Source organism: Lasioglossum baleicum, chromosome 20, assembly GCF_051020765.1.
Source record: "Lasioglossum baleicum chromosome 20, iyLasBale1, whole genome shotgun sequence".
Classification (NCBI taxonomy): domain Eukaryota; kingdom Metazoa; phylum Arthropoda; class Insecta; order Hymenoptera; family Halictidae; genus Lasioglossum; species Lasioglossum baleicum.
This window is the reverse complement of record NC_134948.1, coordinates 5,755,654-5,772,681: the sequence shown is the minus strand read 5'-3', so window position 1 is coordinate 5,772,681 and position 17,028 is coordinate 5,755,654. Positions and strand designations below refer to the sequence as shown.

General features: G+C 39.8%; 4 protein-coding genes across 8 annotated transcripts; 3 read left to right on the top strand and 1 right to left on the bottom strand.

Moving 5' to 3' along the window:
- The first annotated feature begins 311 nt into the window (after positions 1 to 311).
- On the top strand, positions 312 to 4,613 carry LOC143218780 (myotubularin-related protein 10-B). Of its 2 annotated transcripts, none has more exons than XM_076444227.1 (9): positions 312 to 835; positions 1,784 to 1,978; positions 2,053 to 2,208; positions 2,282 to 2,559; positions 2,626 to 2,930; positions 3,004 to 3,150; positions 3,219 to 3,388; positions 3,469 to 3,639; positions 3,711 to 4,613. In XM_076444227.1, exons 1-9 carry the CDS (start codon positions 749 to 751, stop codon positions 4,179 to 4,181), a joined length of 1,980 nt encoding a protein of 659 aa, XP_076300342.1. In that variant the 5' UTR covers positions 312 to 748; the 3' UTR covers positions 4,182 to 4,613. The 2 variants fall into 2 exon arrangements, with proteins under 2 accessions (XP_076300342.1, XP_076300341.1); XM_076444226.1 differs by having other exon boundaries at positions 320 to 835; positions 3,216 to 3,388.
- Positions 4,614 to 4,955: 342 nt separating this feature from the next.
- Xit (ALG6/ALG8 family glucosyltransferase xit) lies at positions 4,956 to 7,655 on the top strand. Of its 2 annotated transcripts, none has more exons than XM_076444228.1 (7): positions 4,956 to 5,247; positions 5,325 to 5,597; positions 5,893 to 6,061; positions 6,122 to 6,331; positions 6,387 to 6,626; positions 6,699 to 6,847; positions 7,231 to 7,655. In XM_076444228.1, exons 1-7 carry the CDS (start codon positions 5,102 to 5,104, stop codon positions 7,631 to 7,633), a joined length of 1,590 nt encoding a protein of 529 aa, XP_076300343.1. In that variant the 5' UTR covers positions 4,956 to 5,101; the 3' UTR covers positions 7,634 to 7,655. The 2 variants fall into 2 exon arrangements, with proteins under 2 accessions (XP_076300343.1, XP_076300344.1); XM_076444229.1 differs by having other exon boundaries at positions 5,106 to 5,247; positions 5,336 to 5,597.
- A 619-nt stretch (positions 7,656 to 8,274) lies between these two features.
- Positions 8,275 to 10,933, top strand: Nd-39 (NADH:ubiquinone oxidoreductase subunit 39). Its single transcript, XM_076444235.1, has 7 exons — positions 8,275 to 8,406; positions 8,689 to 8,897; positions 9,056 to 9,349; positions 9,429 to 9,595; positions 9,853 to 9,981; positions 10,386 to 10,575; positions 10,676 to 10,933. The coding sequence occupies exons 1-7, from the start codon at positions 8,367 to 8,369 to the stop codon at positions 10,856 to 10,858; spliced, it is 1,212 nt and encodes a 403-aa protein (XP_076300350.1). The 5' UTR covers positions 8,275 to 8,366; the 3' UTR covers positions 10,859 to 10,933.
- Positions 10,934 to 10,985: 52 nt separating this feature from the next.
- Positions 10,986 to 16,852, bottom strand: LOC143218783 (uncharacterized). Of its 3 annotated transcripts, XM_076444230.1 has the most exons (5): positions 16,732 to 16,852; positions 16,445 to 16,664; positions 16,200 to 16,293; positions 15,422 to 15,544; positions 10,986 to 14,894 (listed from the first exon to the last, which is right to left on the bottom strand). In XM_076444230.1, the coding sequence occupies exons 2-5, from the start codon at positions 16,561 to 16,563 to the stop codon at positions 13,833 to 13,835; spliced, it is 1,398 nt and encodes a 465-aa protein (XP_076300345.1). In that variant the 5' UTR covers positions 16,564 to 16,664; positions 16,732 to 16,852; the 3' UTR covers positions 10,986 to 13,832. The 3 variants fall into 3 exon arrangements, with proteins under 3 accessions (XP_076300345.1, XP_076300347.1, XP_076300348.1); XM_076444232.1 differs by lacking the exons at positions 16,200 to 16,293; positions 16,445 to 16,664; positions 16,732 to 16,852 and adding an exon at positions 16,073 to 16,174; XM_076444233.1 differs by lacking the exons at positions 16,200 to 16,293; positions 16,445 to 16,664; positions 16,732 to 16,852 and adding an exon at positions 15,859 to 16,066.
- Positions 16,853 to 17,028: the final 176 nt, after the last annotated feature.

Below are 17,028 nucleotides of genomic sequence, written 5' to 3'. Positions count from 1 at the left end.
TATGAAAGATATTAAAAAAATGTAAAACACAAAAAGGGGTAAAGAGGGGGCAGTATCAGTTTTTTATTTGGGTGGTGTTTTCAACGCTCAAACGGTTAGCCAAATTTAGTTCCAAATCTACCGCCAGATGGTGCTGTTATCGCCTAACAGTTTGAGCGTTTTGCCTAGTTTTGCCGCTGCATGAAATGGCGCTGTACGGACGTAACATTGCGTCTTATGGGAAAAGCGGCACGAATTATATTTGCTGCTGTAATGAATATCCAATATTTTTCATTTTGCATGAACAAATTATCTTTGTTGTACAATACAGACACAGAGGATTCTCCAGTATACACCCACCAATTTTTTACATCCCTGAATAACAATTTCATTGAATATCCATCCACTATAAGATCACGTTACACGATGCGAAGTTCTCGTGACACATCGTGGCCGCGGCGAACAGGCGAACATAGCCTCAAGGTCTAGCTAGCGATATGAATAAAGCACGAAAACGACAGACGAGGAGGAGGACGACATAGAGGAGTTGTTCAGGATGATTTGTACGGAGGGTTGTACCGCGGCCTGGTTTGGGCCCGAAAAGTGAAAATCTTCCTCGTGACACTCGTCAAAAAATGCCTTGAGCATTGACGATTGAATAATCATCAGCGTTCGTGCGACAATGGAAAATTAAGTGGAAACTAAAAGGAACCGCAGCTTATGTCGAGGGATATATTCTGTTTTCTATGGTTTTATTTTCACACGGTCGATGCCGATCACTCACGCGTTCACGATGGAAAGCAAAAGCTGCAACAATTTCATAAGCTACGTGGGCCTCGAGGAACACGAAATGCAGGTATGCAATTGTTTGTCGGTGAACTTCTCATGTAAACATTCAAACATAACCTCAACCGAGAGCTTTCCGACTATGGTGCAATACTGTTGATCGAACGATACATATTAGTATTTAGACTTCGGATCTTTATGCATTTATAGAAAAATTTATTAGATAAAATTCAAAATTGTTGTAAAATTTAAAAAATTGAGGATGTCAATATATGATTTCTTTAAGAAATAACATTAAAATTAGTTTCTGTTTCTTGCAATCGATGCAGACAATTTTTATTTTGCATGAAGATACGCATGAAGAAGTTGTTAGTAATAACTTATTACTACATAGATTCCGGATGTTTATGCACGATAAATATGTAAGAACATATGCGATTTATGCACAAAAATATGCAAATGTGCAGGGAAAACATACAACATTAACAATACATTTTACGATTATTGCGACATATTGTAATTCGAGTTACAGTAAATGACAAGCATATTTTCCAAATTGGATGGTGTTTAATTGACGACGCTTTTTCGTAAAAATTAATTTATATGCGGAAAATGATCGCTCCACATCATATGATGTAAGCGTTGCGTACTTATATTTACTTCAGTAGGTTCCATTGTTTAAAATATTTGAAATTTGTATTAATTTTCGTTAATCCAATATTTTTTCCTATAACAGCGATTACTTTTTTCTTCACGATCACCGGGTATGTTTTTTAAATGATTAATGTAATCTGTGTATATTCCTATTGAAACTTGAAACATTTAACAGCAAATCAACTATTTCCAATTTTTCTATTGTAGCAGGCAGAGTGCTTAGATGGGCTTTAATAAATATTAAATTTTGTGCAAGTTCATCTTGTTAAAAAGATATTTTCATAATTCTCTAATCATAAAACATATTTCTACTCAGGTCCTATTGTTCTATCTGTTTTCTATAACATTATGCATTTGTCCACAGCCACTAGGTTCCAGTCGTCGTAATTCGCTATCCGAAAACACTGTTAAATTACTTCCCGGCGAGATTATGATTACCAGTGCGCAGAGCGTTCTTATGTTTTCACCTGTCAGCGATCTGAAGCAAGGGACCTCCGGCAATCTATCTGTTACGAATTTCAAGCTCAGTTTTGTCACAACAGACGACACGAACGAAGACGTAAGTAGCCTCTCGAAGCGCCTCTTTCGATTATCTAAACATTCTAAACGACTATCTTTCTATCTTGTTCACAGGATATGGTGCGCCAACAGAATCATCTTTACGGCTACATGGATACGTGTTTAACGAACATAGAACATATTTATATAACTGTGAATGATAAAAAAAGAAGACTGGTACCTGGCAATACCGTACCATCTAAAGTGAAAGGGATATTTATTATTTGCAAAGTAAACATTTTATATTTGTCTATTACCGGTAATGCAACATAGTCCATGGTATACAAGTCATTATGGATTTCAGAATCTACGAACGTGGTCGTTTTCCTTTAAATTTTCACCCATAGGACATGGGAAAACTCTGTTGACCGCACTGTTACACCATGCTTTTCCGAGCAGACATCACTTGTTATTCGCTTACGATTACTCGGAAGCTTATTATAGTAGTCTTGACAAAGCTGTACGCTTGTTTCGAGATATATCGGATTGGCATAACGAATTAGAGAGAACAATAAGTAACGAAAAGCTTAGAAAATTTTGGAGGCTGTCTACGGTTAACGTGGATTTCAAGCTTTGTCGTAGGTAAATGCCATCTGTAATGAAACCCACGTCGAATAGAATACAAAAAAATGACCGATTCGTTTGCAGCTTGTCGCGATACATAATTGTACCAGCGTCCATCACGGACAGTCAACTAATGGACGCGGTTAAACACTTTCAAGGCAACCATCCACCAGTTTGGTCTTGGTCGAGCGCGCACGGTGCGGCGTTAGTCAAAATGTCCGAGCTCTCGCCTTTGATCACCAACAGAATGCAAGAAAATATTCTGTTCGAGAACGTCCGCAAAAGCCATCCACAAAAAAGGGCACCGTTCGTTTTAGAATTGAACAAAGAGATCAATATAAAGTTGATAGCCGCGTCTTTTTCCAAATTTGCTAATCTCTGTTCCCCGGGTAAGAATTTTTCTACCTGTTTCCGCATACTTCCAGAAATTTATCGTATTCTAATAGATTCTGTTCTGTTCAGAGAACATCCGGCAATTCTGGCTTCAAGACAACAGTTTCTACTCATTGGTAGAAAACACGAAATGGTTGAAGCATATATCGTATTGTTTGCAAAAAGCTGTCGAAGCCTGCGAGCATCTTCATTTAGGATCCTCCGTTATTTTACAAGGTGAGCATCTCGAATCGCTGCCGTCCTAATCTGTTCCACTGATTTGAAATGGTCCGATCTTTCAGAAGGTGCTGGCGCGGATATTTGTTGTGTTATATCGAGCTTAGTTCAATTATTACTGGACCCATACTTCCGAACCATAAACGGGTTTCAGTCGCTTTTGCAGAAAGAATGGATTGCCGGTGGGCATCCGTTTTGTGATAGATTAGGTCATATTGCCAAAAGGAAATCCGAGAAGGTACTTCTTAGGGTACTTCTAGCTACTTCTTAACTGAAATATGTGATCATGTTAAAAATGTATAAACCTTTCTATTTCAGTCTCCGGTGTTCCTTTTATACCTTGACTGTGTCTGGCAACTGTGTCAACAATTTCCTGCGGAATTCGAGTTCACGGAAACGTACCTGACAACATTGTGGGACGCTGCTCACGTTTCAATTTTTGATACATTTATTTTTAATTGCGAGAAAGATCGGGTGACGGCAGCTACGGTAAACATTCGAAATGTAATTAAGTAGTTCCACGTTCTATTTAGATGCTAAAAACGAGTTTTGTATTTTAGGACCCAAATAATTCTTTGGTTCTTCGAAGTGTCTGGGATTGGAGAGAACAGTTCAGTGAACAGGACATATTGTTGTTTTATAACCCCCTGTACAGCTCTCGCGAAACAAACGTAACAGAAAAAAGCATAATAAAACCCCAGCACAATGTGGTGAGCCTCGAATTATGGGCTCAATGTTACTTCCGGTGGATACCACCTTTGGAGATCCGCAACGGCGGACAAAACCACATAGAACTGTATGCGAGATTACTTCGAAACAGCGTGAATCGGTTGAAAATAAGCATAAACGAGAACTGCGATTCGTCCGTTGTAAAGACGAGCAGCTATAGCGTTCAAATGAACATCGACAGTTTTTATCCGTTCTCGAATAAGAAAACTGGTAACACGGTCAGCACTCCCATAATAAACAGTTCGATGTTAGCCACGGAGAGTCTGCTGGACGCGCAGTCTTTGATAACTGCATGCGACTGATTTGTACATATGTATTGTGGTAATGTTTGATCGAAACCCACGAGCTCTATGGTAGAGAAAGATGATTCAGGCGTTAGGACGTATTATTTCCTGAATCCTTCCAGTGCCAATTTTATACTAGCATTTGTCCCCCTGCTGATTGTGTATTTATATTGTAAATACGAGGTAATTTCTACCAGATAACTTTGTAGCCAATCATTTTTCTAGTGGTCCCGATCGGTTTTCCAAGTTATTAGTGTCTGTCCATGCTTGGTCTTTGATTTGTTACAGTTTGGCGCTGGAAAGATCAGAAACATCTTCGAACGAAAGATGTGCGAAGTTTTCTTTTTGTATGTTATGTTGTAAAGTAAAAAGAATTGAGGAGAACCGATATTTAATAACATGCTGATGTTATATAAGTTAAATAACAATAAAATTATTTTTTCTAGAAAATCTGTTTGATAAATAATCCTTTCGTTTCCCTCCTGTCAAGGATATATCCTTGTTGTGTGAAGGAGAAGGGAAATATATACACTGCTGTGCAAAAGAAAGAAGCACCCGGCCATATTTAATATAAAGGCGTAAAAAATCAAATAAGAATACAGTAAGTTTTGAAAAAGGATTCCACACGAGAATATGTGTTATTGCGGATTACCTAATACTTTAAACGCAATAAATCAATCATTGTACAATACAATTTCTACATAAAGATATTGTTTGTCATTATATCTTATAATTATATGTAAATACTAGGTACTACTTTCTTTTGCACAGTAGTGTATGATAAAGTAAGATAGAAAGAAAACAGTTGGGGGGAGGGGGGGAGAGAAGTCAATGAGAGATGAGAGTGAGAGCCGCGTTGACACGTTGGCAGCACCAGGTAACCGGTCTGCTTTTCGAACGTGTCGCAAAATGTTCCGCGAAATGTAATATCCGTCGTGATGACTGTAACGAACTGTAAAGATGCTCCAAAATCGAAGAGGACGAAGAAAGGTTATAGTACGCCGGCGAAATGGAGTCCAGACAAAGTTCTCTTGCAAGTTTTCGTCCTTATCACATGTCTCAAGATACTCTTGATCCCATTATAGTACGTTTCTCCCATCACGTGTACGGAATGTATTATTATTATTTTCCAAGTGATTATATACGTTATACTTCTTCTAGTCGTTCTACAGATTTCGAGGTGCACCGTAACTGGTTAGCCATAACGCATAGTTTACCCATTCAAGAATGGTACGTCAACTCCAAGTCCCAATGGACACTAGATTATCCACCGTTGTTCGCATGGTTCGAATACTTCCTCAGTCATTTGGCGAAGCTGGTCGATTCCGAGATGCTTCGAGTGGACAACTTAAATTATGCATCCTCCGGTACCATTTTCTTTCAAAGAGGCTCTGTGATATTCATGGACATACTATTCGCTTATGGAGTTAGAGAGTACGTTCTCGAAACTTTCTAGACACCGTGTCGTTATTCGATCTATTATAAATAGACTGCGGATTTTATGCATTTATGACAAAAAATAGAAACGTACAATTTAAAGGAGTGGACATATTGAAAAGATTTAAGGACATTGGTGTATTAGTTCCAGCTTAACAAGATAATTAAAAGAAGAAAGAATGTTTTATTTGGTTCCTTTGGCTTGTAATCGATGCATACAATTTTTATTTTGCATAAAGATCTGCAGTCTAATTATAAGACCTGTTTTAATATGTTTATTTGTGTATTTCAGAGTTGGAAAAGTGTTCTGCAGCTCCTTCGATAGCTATGCAATTTTTGTAGTTTTATCATTGTGCAATATGGGATTGCTGGTAGTGGATCACATACACTTCCAATATAATGGATTTCTACTTGGCATTTTACTATTAGCTGTCGCGAATGTATCCAAAAAGAATGATCAGGTATTTATATGTTAAAATATTATGTTATCTTTCTGTTGAAACTAAAAAGCTCTGTTTCAGATTTCGATCCTGCAAGGGACTCTTTGGTTCGCTTTGCTATTAAATATGAAACATATTTATCTGTATGTGGCACCGGTTTTTGCAGTTTGGTTATTAAAATCTTACTGCGTGAACAGCGATCGTTTTCTTAAACGTTTCTGCATGCTGGCAGGCATAGTATTGACTACTTTATTCATTTCCTTCGGCCCATTTGCATCTCAATTGCCCCAGGTAGAGTAATAAAACAGTGTTTGTTATTGCGTACAATTAATCGTGATTATTTCAGGTATTGTCGAGATTGTTCCCATTTAAAAGAGGCCTGGTACACGCGTATTGGGCTGCGAACGCATGGGCACTGTACATAGGCTTGGATAAAGTAGCAGCGATTATTTTGAAACGATTAGGTTGGATAAATGTTACAAAGACGGCTGTAATGACCGGTGGTTTGGTACAGGAACAGTCGTTAATTGTATTACCAACGCCGACTCCAGTTGTGACATTATTACTAACACTTATCTCGATATCGGTAAATTAAAAAAAATTTGAACAACAATGCGTACATTCTGTCGGAATTTGTTAATAATAACGTGAATTGCAGCCTGCATTGTACTGCCTGTTCTCCAAGAAAAGCTGCGACCAAAATCCAAATCAGTTCGTCAGATGTCTGGTTATTTGCGCTTTATGTTCGTTCATGTTCGGTTGGCATGTACACGAAAAAGCTATCTTAACTGCTATTATTCCACTGTGGTAAGAGACTCGTAGTAATTATAGTAATAACTGTAATAACTTATTACACTCCCGTAACTGGACACTTATTCAAATTTGGGTGCAGACGATTTTTTGTTATTAAAGGACGTATATTATGAAATGAAAATGGTACTTACTAATTTTTTCGAATGTAGAGAATATGTAAATCAAATCTGACTATATATATTTAATTTTGCATTCAAATATTATCGTATAACAGCTACATCTAGCCAAAATAAAACAATAAAATCAAGTTGGAAGCTTGTATTCTTAAATTACCATTTTATTGAAGATAAGTGTCCAGTGATTTATGGACGGGAGTGTAAATCTCGAGAAACAAAGAATTCTCAACTAATCTCTCTGGTTTTCACTGTGTGTTTTAGTGTTCTAGCTGTGATAGACAAAAACGATGCGAGAATATTCTTAATTCTAAGCAGCGCTGGACACACTGCTCTCCTGCCGCTGCTTCATCCAAACAACTTGACCCCGTTAAAAATATTAATGCTCTTAACGTCTATGGTCGCGTCTTTCTTGGCCATGTCGCGAAAGTTCAAGCAACGTTTGCTTTACTATCACGAAACTATCTATGTCGTTATTCTACCATTTTTGACGGTGTACCAAACTGTATTGCATAAATCGATATTTGGCAATGCATTGCCGTTCCTGCCACAGGCAATCACCTCGATATATTGTGCAGTAGGAGTGAGTTATTGTTGGCTACTGTACTATTACATGTTCTTGCGGTACGATGAGAACATCAACGATCAAAGAAAAAAGAAAGAATAAGAATGATCTGATTTCGGTTTAATTACTTTGTTTAATTCATGTGCATTCCCCTCGCTTCTTTAACAACAACTTGAGCTACAAACGTTTGGAGATGATCATGTAAGAGCGAAATACCCTGACAACGCTGAAAATCTGCGACTTTCACCCCCTAAGAATGTTGACCAGTTTTGATAAAACTTTCAGTATGCATATAAGTTATTGAAATCTATAAAACGCATTTTTTAAATTATCATTACAGGGTCACAATCAGATAAAATAGTTGACAAAACATCAATTTTTAAAATTTTGTATGATTCCTACCAATTGCAATCTTAACAAATTTTTGTTTACTCATTCTCTAGCAAACTAGTCGGTCTAACATCTTAAAAAAAATTCAAGTCCTCTGGACCAATTTTTAAAAAGTTATGCGATTTTTGTCCCTGACTGTATAACATTGCGTGTGTTTTACAATTATGAAATTACCGCTCATTCGAAAAGCTCTATGTCGTATTGGTAATTTGGAATTGACGGGTTATCTGAAAGACGGCAACAAGTCTATCATTGACTAATATATATAAATTGATTCGGACTTTCCTTCCTAATAAAAAGCAGTTTCAAATATCGCGCGCTCGCAGGAGGCACGAATGTCGCTTGCCTTCACAGCACAGTATTTACACTGTATTTTGTACTCTGCAGTACTCTGTATCACTGTACACTTCCTGTCAGTTTTCGGCTGAATGCCATAGCCGTAGACATGGCGGCTTGGATTCCAAAAACCGTGGTACGAGCCGCTAGTAAGTAGATTTATCTTGTTTATATCTCATTTTACGTTGATGTCTATTCGTCATTCATAATTCACTATATGTTTCACAACATTCTTGCGATGCACTGTTTCGATCCCGTGCACTTTGTTGACAACGAATTACAATTATATAACTATATAACGAAGAGTTGAACATTAATCGTACTGCTCTGAAGTAGAAGAAAGTTAATCAGAAAAAATTGCGTACACGAAGTCAGTTATCTGTTAAGTTATTTAATGGTTGGTCAGAAATATTAACGAATGTATTTTTCAGAAAACCAAAATGCATACACTGCATGTCAAGTCATACAAAGCCGTGACTGTTCAAATCAACCGAGGATCATTAAAAATCCAACTACAGCCAGCTTGAAAAGAGGTACCGGAGGTCGTAGTTCTTTCAGCGGAGTAGTATGTACAGTGTTTGGGGCGAACGGTTTTATTGGAAAGTCTGTATGCAACCGTCTTGGGAAAATCGGTACGCAGGCAAGTAACTTGCTATGTTTCTTCTATATCCTATATGCATGTATATATAGGATGAGTCGTCACATGACGACATCAAATAACTCACCCTGTATATGTGTATTAGATGTTGTTTCTATAAAAAGAGGGTTGAAACCGCATTAATCTGCCTTTTTTCACAGATAATAGTTCCGCACAGATGCGATCCATACAACGTGTTGCCTCTTAAGTTGTGCGGAGACCTGGGACAAATTCTGTTTCATCCTTTCAGTTTAAAAGATGAAGAGTCTATTATCAAGTCCATCAAGTATTCCAACGTTGTGATTAACCTATTAGGCGCTAACTCCACCAGCAAAAATTTTAGTATGCACGATGTGAACGTCCAAGGAGCTAGAACTATAGCCAGACTTGCTAAAGAATGCGGCGTAGAACATTTTGTTCATGTGTCATGCTTGAACGCCGATCCTGAACCCAAAGTAATTGATCAAATTGATATTTATACGCGTGAAGGTGATCAAATTGATTTTACGAATCCTATTATTTTCTCGTTGTTAGCCGCTCATGTTGCCATCAGGATCGGAGATACTTAGAACAAAATGGGACGGGGAATGCGCGGTAAGAGAAGAATTTCCAACTGCAACTATCGTTCGACCCTCGTGTGTGTACGGACAAGGAGACAGCTTTATACATCATTATATGCATCCAATGAGACGAGTTCTCAAGTAATAAACGTCGTTCTCATTGTTCGATACTTATTACCAGACTCCGGATTTTATGCATTTATAACAAAAATGAGCAAGTGCAATTCAAAACAGTGAAAATAATAAAAGGCTTTACACATTAAAATTATTAATGAAGAACATAAATTTATATTTAGCTCCTGCGTCTTGCAATTTATGCACAAACTTTTTATTTTGCATAAACATCGGGAGTCTATTTATTACTTTGTCATTCTATTGATTGGTTCTATTACTTACAGGTCTATACCATTGTGGGAGGAAGGTAAAAAATCTGAAAAGCAACCGGTACATGTTTCCGATGTAGCTGCCGGACTTACTGCCATCGCAATTAATCCTCGCACTGCTGGTCAAACTTACCAGTTCGTTGGGTACGTATAGTAGAATTTGTATTTAACCCTTAAAATTGCTTGACCATTCTTCAAAATGTTGTTTACATTATTAAATATGTTGGTATCTAATCAATAGACTGCGGATGTTTATGCAATTTGCAATTGTTGTAGACGAATTTTAAGAGAAAGTCGAATCTAATAGAATCTTATTTTCCGTGGTAGTATACCCTCTTTAGATCTGGAATACAACAGCCATAATTGCATAAAGATCCGCAGTCTACTAATCAATTACTAAACATTCAAGTATTGTATGAGTTATTATACCAATTTCGTACTGGTGAACAAATGTTTAATTTTCGAGTTAAAATAACTCCGAGTGCAAAGGGATAAGCGTAAGACGTTGTCGAGGCGAGGAATGTAGGAATATAAAATACTTGTTATAGCCCGAAGAGATACACACTGCACGAGATAGTCAAGTGGTTCTTCGAGTTAGCAACTCAAGGAGAAGAAGATCCAAGCTATATGATACATCCTCTTAAATATCATTATCTCTATCATATGAAAATTACTCTAAACGAAATTATACAAGACAATTATCCAATTGTCCCCTTGTCTTGGGAAATTCTGGAAAAGGTTCGTCTACGCTTGAAATTTGTCTAGCGAACAAAATAACTTTTCTATATCGCGTCGCAGAAAGAGAAGAGAAATGTAATCTGTAATTTGTGTTTCATAGGAACATGCTTCCGATAAAGTACTGCCCGGTTTACCTACGCTAGAGGATTTAGGTATTACGCCGACGAACATGGAATCGAAAGTACCTTGGGAAATCAAGCCATTCAAATTTATGAATAGATATCAACACGCTTTGGGAGAATTCGTGGCACCGCCACCACCAAAAACAATTCCCACACGTTAACGTTCGGTGCATGATCTAATGGAATTAGTAAGAAAACGAAGTGTGCTCTGAACTCAATAAACGGAGTATACATAATTATAGGTGTACAATCGTATTGTTTCTTCACACTTTGTTACGCGAAGTGAAGTTGTTGCTCGTTCTTTAATGTTTATTAAATGACAGACCGTTCTAACTACAATAAAAGGTTACAGTTTTTCTAATTATTGTTTTCCGTTATACGTTACATGTTAGATGTTGGTAAAAAATATAAGCTAGTTTGGTCCTCGGTTACTATGCTGACCGAAGGCCACGCAGATTTTATATTGTAAATGGCAAAGGGAGAAAATTCTTTCCCTTTCGTGCTTTCTTTTGTTTCTTTTTCTTTTTTTTTATATAATTAAAAGCACATTATTGGTTTTTATTTTTGCCGCTTGAAAGAACATAATCTGGAATTTTTACCTGTATCGTGAATCGACAGTTTCGGAATGTGAGCTTAGAAAGTTCTCGTCGTTGCCGCTCGCAAAATGTTTAGATGCGACCAATATTAGGAAGAATGTGATATTGTATATTTAGGCCGAGAAACCGAATCGTTGCGAAAGTATAGAAATATTTGAAAAGGAAGATTAGTGGTATTGTTCCCGGAATCCAAGCAACTGCGCTTCCGATCCGCAAAGTAAATTTTTCGAAGTATCTATACTAGGTCAGGTGCACTGTACGCGCTATCTGACTTATCTGACTAAATCTGACTTATAGTGGTTCTTTTATGCAAGGAAGATTACGTGTACGTAAAGCCATCTTAGGATGAATTAACTCTCGACAGAACGAAATTTCTATAATTCATTTATTTAGAAAACGATTAAATCTTGTATTATTTATAGTAGAATCGTGTTTGTTTAAGCAGCGAACACCTTTATTTCTTGTCCCAAAATTTCAATGGAAAAAGTGTTACGTATAAGTTTTGAACTGAATTAATCCTGTATGTATGTATAATGTATATCATGAGATGCTAACTCTTCCTAAGATCAAGCATAAGTTATCGTAACTCGTGTACTCCTCCAAATCACGCGACTTTCGTTCCTTCGACGAACATTTCTTATATATATATATATCGTATAACTTTAACTTATTATACCCTTAGTTCCTATATACTTTCATCGTCGACGAGATTTATTTGCTCGAATCTTGCTGTCAACCCCCTGTTTCATGCATCCTAATGCAACCGTTTTAAAGATATTTTAATTGTCCACACGATGACGTATACATATGCAAAGCTAGAAGTGTCTATGAAACATTTAAGGGGGTGGTCCCGTTTCCAGGATTCTCATTCCCCGATAATGCAAAGATCGGGGTTTTCAGTAGCCAAAAGCGCTAGATAAAAAATCAATCTAGGCTGCAGTCGCCCTCAAATTCCCTATTTTTACGTTTACGAAGCGTAATTTGCATTATTTAGAAGCATGAAGCTACGACAGCTTAGTTATTAATGCAAGCTAAGCCTTGTAAACGTAAAATAGGACTTTCGAGGGCGGTTTGACTACTGAAAAACCCTATCTTTGCAATCTCGCACCCTTGCAATTCTGGAAACGAGTCTACCCCCTTTAAGAAAAATATATTCTAAATCTAAGGTACACAGGCAAATAAGGTATCCGTAGAATTCAATCAAGTTGCAGAACAGCTTTGATATGAACGAAACAGAGGGTCAACGTAACAAGAAGGGGCGAACGTGAGCAAATACTCGTCTGCGAACGTTCCTATTTTCACAGAGTAAATCCAAAATGGATGCGATTTTACTGGCCCAATTTATGCAGGTCAGTTTTAAAGCTCATAGTCGCATGCTTAAAATTGTGCGAGTTACAATATAATTCGATTACAGTGAACGTCTTGTAAAAGTTCTTGATAATTGTTTCGTGTAAAGCGGAGCTGCAACAATAATCACCCACGGATGAGTTTGAGCATGATCGGTGAATCGTTTATTCAAGAAGTGCGGTTCTGCGATCGATTACTTATGCAGTCGCTGTTTCCCTCGTTCAAAATGAAACGACAGCCGTAGAAGAGTCTTGATATACTTCCAAGCGTCGGCCAAGTTTAAAGGACTTAGGTTAGGCGATTTCGAACCTCTTTTAACAAGTGTCTTTGTACACGCTCGAGTCGAAGTTAGAGAGTCGTCTATTGAACAACCTAATGCGTTCTACCGGAAGAACTGGGAATACATCGATATTTCCTTCATAATATTCGTGCTATCGGGAGGATGCGGCGAAACTGATTATTTTGACTGCTGCCTCGCAATTGATTACGTCGCGAGATGGTAGAAGATATATCGTTCAAGTACTTGTGTATCCAGTGAACGTATTCAGTGAACGAGAGCAAACGAAATAGTTTAAACTGTCTCTGTTGTACTTCTTAAGGGGGTAGACTCGTTTCCAGGATTGCAAGGGTGCGGGATGCGCCTTCGCATTTCTCGATAATGCAAAGATGGGGGTTTTCAGTAGTGAAAAGGCTAGATAAAAGGCCGCGATCGCAACTCAAAAGTCGTATTTTTACGTTTACGAGGCGTAATTTGCATTATTCGGAAGCATATACATCTGTGCTTGTAGCTAATTTCATAAAGCTGCGACAGCTATACATGCTGCCGAATAATGCAAATTACTTTTGAGGGTGATCGCGGCCTAGATTGATATTTTATGTATCGTTTTTGACTACTGAAAAACCCCATCTTTGCATTATCGAGAAATGAGAAGACGTATCCCGCACCCTTTGCAATCCTAGAAACAAGTCTACCCCTTTAAGGTGCACATACGCTAGCAAGTAACTTGCGAGATCGTTGAATTCTCTTGGTAGGCATTGTCTTAAACGTGTTTACACACGCAAGAAATATAGCAAGTTACTTATAATTGTTAGTGTATCTGCACCTTGAAGACAGTCTTGGTAACCGAACAATACGCCACGGAAGAAGAAGAAGAAGAACAGCAACAAGAACAATAAGAACACCAGCTCGGACTCATTGGAAGAGGTTCATGGAGAAGAAAACAACGAAGAAGAGTGTGGTCGGTAGCGTGAAGATTCCGACTCCCGAGCCCAGGTTATCCTGTACAACGTTGTCGTGGCACCTGGCGATCAGGTCGAAGTCGACGAAGTTCATCGGTTTGCTGTTGTACTCGAGCGGCGAGATACAGTAGTTTTTCTTCTGGAACTCGATCGCGGTGCCGTTGACGAAGTCGCTCTCGAGGACATTATGGGCTCGACAATCGCAGGGGAAATGATTATCGACGGCGCTGATCGAGCCGACCTCGAGGCTGATGTCTTTGGGATGTCGGGGCGCCTCGAGCACGTGATTCCCGTGGAATCTTAAAAGGTTGATACTGCTCTCATACTTCAGGTACAGTTTCTCGATCAAATCGATCTTGTTGTTCAGCACGTTCAGCTGGCCGACGTTGGTCAACCCGGTGAACGCGTCCTTCTCGACGACGCCGAGGTCGCTCTCTTGGATGTTCAACGAATTCACGTAGGACAGAGCGCGGAATGTGTACGACTGGAGGGAGGTCAGGTCCATGTAGGCCAGTTTCAGGACGCCGACGTGCTGGAGACCGTCGAACGCATCCTTTTCAATGATCCTGATCCCCGACGGGAAGATCAAGTGGTCCACGTTCGTCAGCCCGGAGAAAGCGTGGCTGTGGATTCTCAGCAGAGGATTGTTGCTCAACAGGATCAGCTCGATGTTCGATGTTCCAGCGAACGCGTAACCCTCTATATAACGAATCTTATTGTTTGCCAGCAGCAACATCGACACGTTCTGCAGAGCGGCGAACGAGAACTCCTGTATACATGGCAGAGGCGTGTGATGGATCGAGAGCTCACGCAACTTGCTAAGCCCGCGGAACGCGAACGGCTTTATCGTCGAGATGTTGTTACCATCCATGGTCAGCTTTCGCAGAACCTTCAGCCCGGCGAACGCCTCGGCTTTTATCACTGGGAAGTTGTTCTTCGTCAGAGAAAGCTCCTCTACCGTCGGGGGCAACTGCTGGGTGGGAATTTCTTTCAGCCCACCTGTGTTGCAGAGCACCTGCGATGTCAACGAGCATTTCGAGCAACACGATTAGCTAGGTATGCTTCTAGACTGATTGCATAAAAATTATAGAAAGTAACCAAGATGTACAGGGTGAGTCTCGTAACGTGACGATCTCAAGTAACATTTTTTTCATACAATAAACAACTTACGAGTTATTCGAGATCGTCGCGTTACGAGACTCACCCTGTATAATGTTGTTCGTTGTCGGTGAGAAGTTGTAATTCGTTTCTACGGTGTAACTCCCTGAATCGGTTGTGTGTATGTTAAGTCTTCTGGCATGCGTGATCTACTGTGCAGCCGTCTAATCTGATGGAATTTCGATTGGAGTGTGCTTCTTTCTGTGTACAATGTCTCTCCATGTTTTGCTTTCTAGTCCTTGGTGATTGTGCTGTAATGCGCAGAGATAGAATGTTGTAGTAAGGATCGTTGTCTGCGTGTATAGCTTTCGATGTGAGTTAGAGAGATCAAAGTTTTTTAAAAGAAGCTGTCAGTGGCTGTAACTTAGCGGAAACGATAGATACCTGTTCTGGAGAAAGGCAATTGCATTCTGCAGGACAGTCCCATCTTTTTGCAGTGGTGAGTTCCTGTTGCAAGGTAAGTCTTGGACTCAGCGTCGCTGTCCACAGCAGGTAATAAATGCAGATCTACAATTGAAACGAAAGAAGGTGAAATAACGATTTCAATAAAACTGTCGTTGTGCTATCGTAATTTCCAAGGTCTCGGTCCTGGGTCCTGCAGCTCCCAAGATAAAGTGCAATAATTTATCGGAATTCCGCACGACTTTCGAATGAATTCGCACCCATTTTCCGTCGGCGAATGAATTCTATCGATTAAGCGATTACACGGACGATCGCTCGGTAGCCGAAACCAATTTGCTCGACTAGCCAATCGTTCCGGGCGATTTCTCCTTGATTGAACAATCAAATTCCGTGTTCGAAGATTTACGAGAAGCGAATACCATTCGTACGTCAACCCGTCCGTTTCCAGGGAAATCAGGTCGGCGTTGCTTCGAACTTTGAAATCTCGAGAAAAAACTAAGAGAACCGAAAAAGCGACGGAACTATTCGGATCTGCGAACGGGTGGTCCATTGATTTCATTAGACGAGATCGAAATGTGTGTTCTGAACTAAAAAGGTGACAAGCATCGAGAAGAACGAGCTGGAATCCTGTACCGGACGTACACCTGGAAGAAGGGGAACAACAAAAGCGATTCTCGGCATGCAAATGGATGATGCATCGATGTGACGAGTTATGACAGTAACGTTTGCTTGCACACACGCGAAACGATCTGATTTGTACCTGCGCTCTGCAATACATCAATCCCGAAGTTTTTAGGGCGCATGCCTCAGCATCCAGGAAGACGTCACGAGCGGCCGCCGCTGGTCCAGCGTGTCTGGAAAAAAAGCGGATATATCTGCTAGGAGAAATTCTGTTCGACGCGGCACGCTCGACGATGCACCGACACCCTCTACTTTTTTCTCTTTCAATTCGAAAATTAAGACACCAAGCACTGTCGACGACGAACGAAACGACCACCGGCTTACCGAAATAGCGAAAGGCGAATTGCTTGCGCCGCGGTGTGCACCGGGACGAACGAGGTATTCCTTGGCTTCCGGAAGAACGAAACAACCCGAGAGAGAAATTTCGCTATCCGTGACCGCATTCACCGGCTGGGCTCGGGGCTTTATTTCTCCTTAGTCGCCCACCTCTACCCCCGACGAGCGATCTGCGCAAGCCCATAATTATTCTCTCAGTGCGCGTAGCCTGGAATGAGACTTATTAGAGGGGCTGAACTATAGAACAGAGGATGACCAGACCGAAGCGTACTGACCTGGGATAATGCGCGTCGGAGCTGTAGTCCGTGGGATTTGATCGCCATGGTTGGTCCGTTGGTCCTTGTCGTTGATCATGCTGATACGACTCCATACTTCTCTCACCCCCGTTCGCCTCGTCCTTCTCTTTTTAACAGGCACGTTTTTCCAGGACCGCCTGACATCGGTGGAATTTTCGGATAATTGCCACTGCATCCAGAAAAACGCTTAGCCATGAAAACTTCACAATTTTTCGAAATTATACGATGTAGACAACGCCTAAGCTCGTCCACTAAATTTCTACTTACGATACGCAA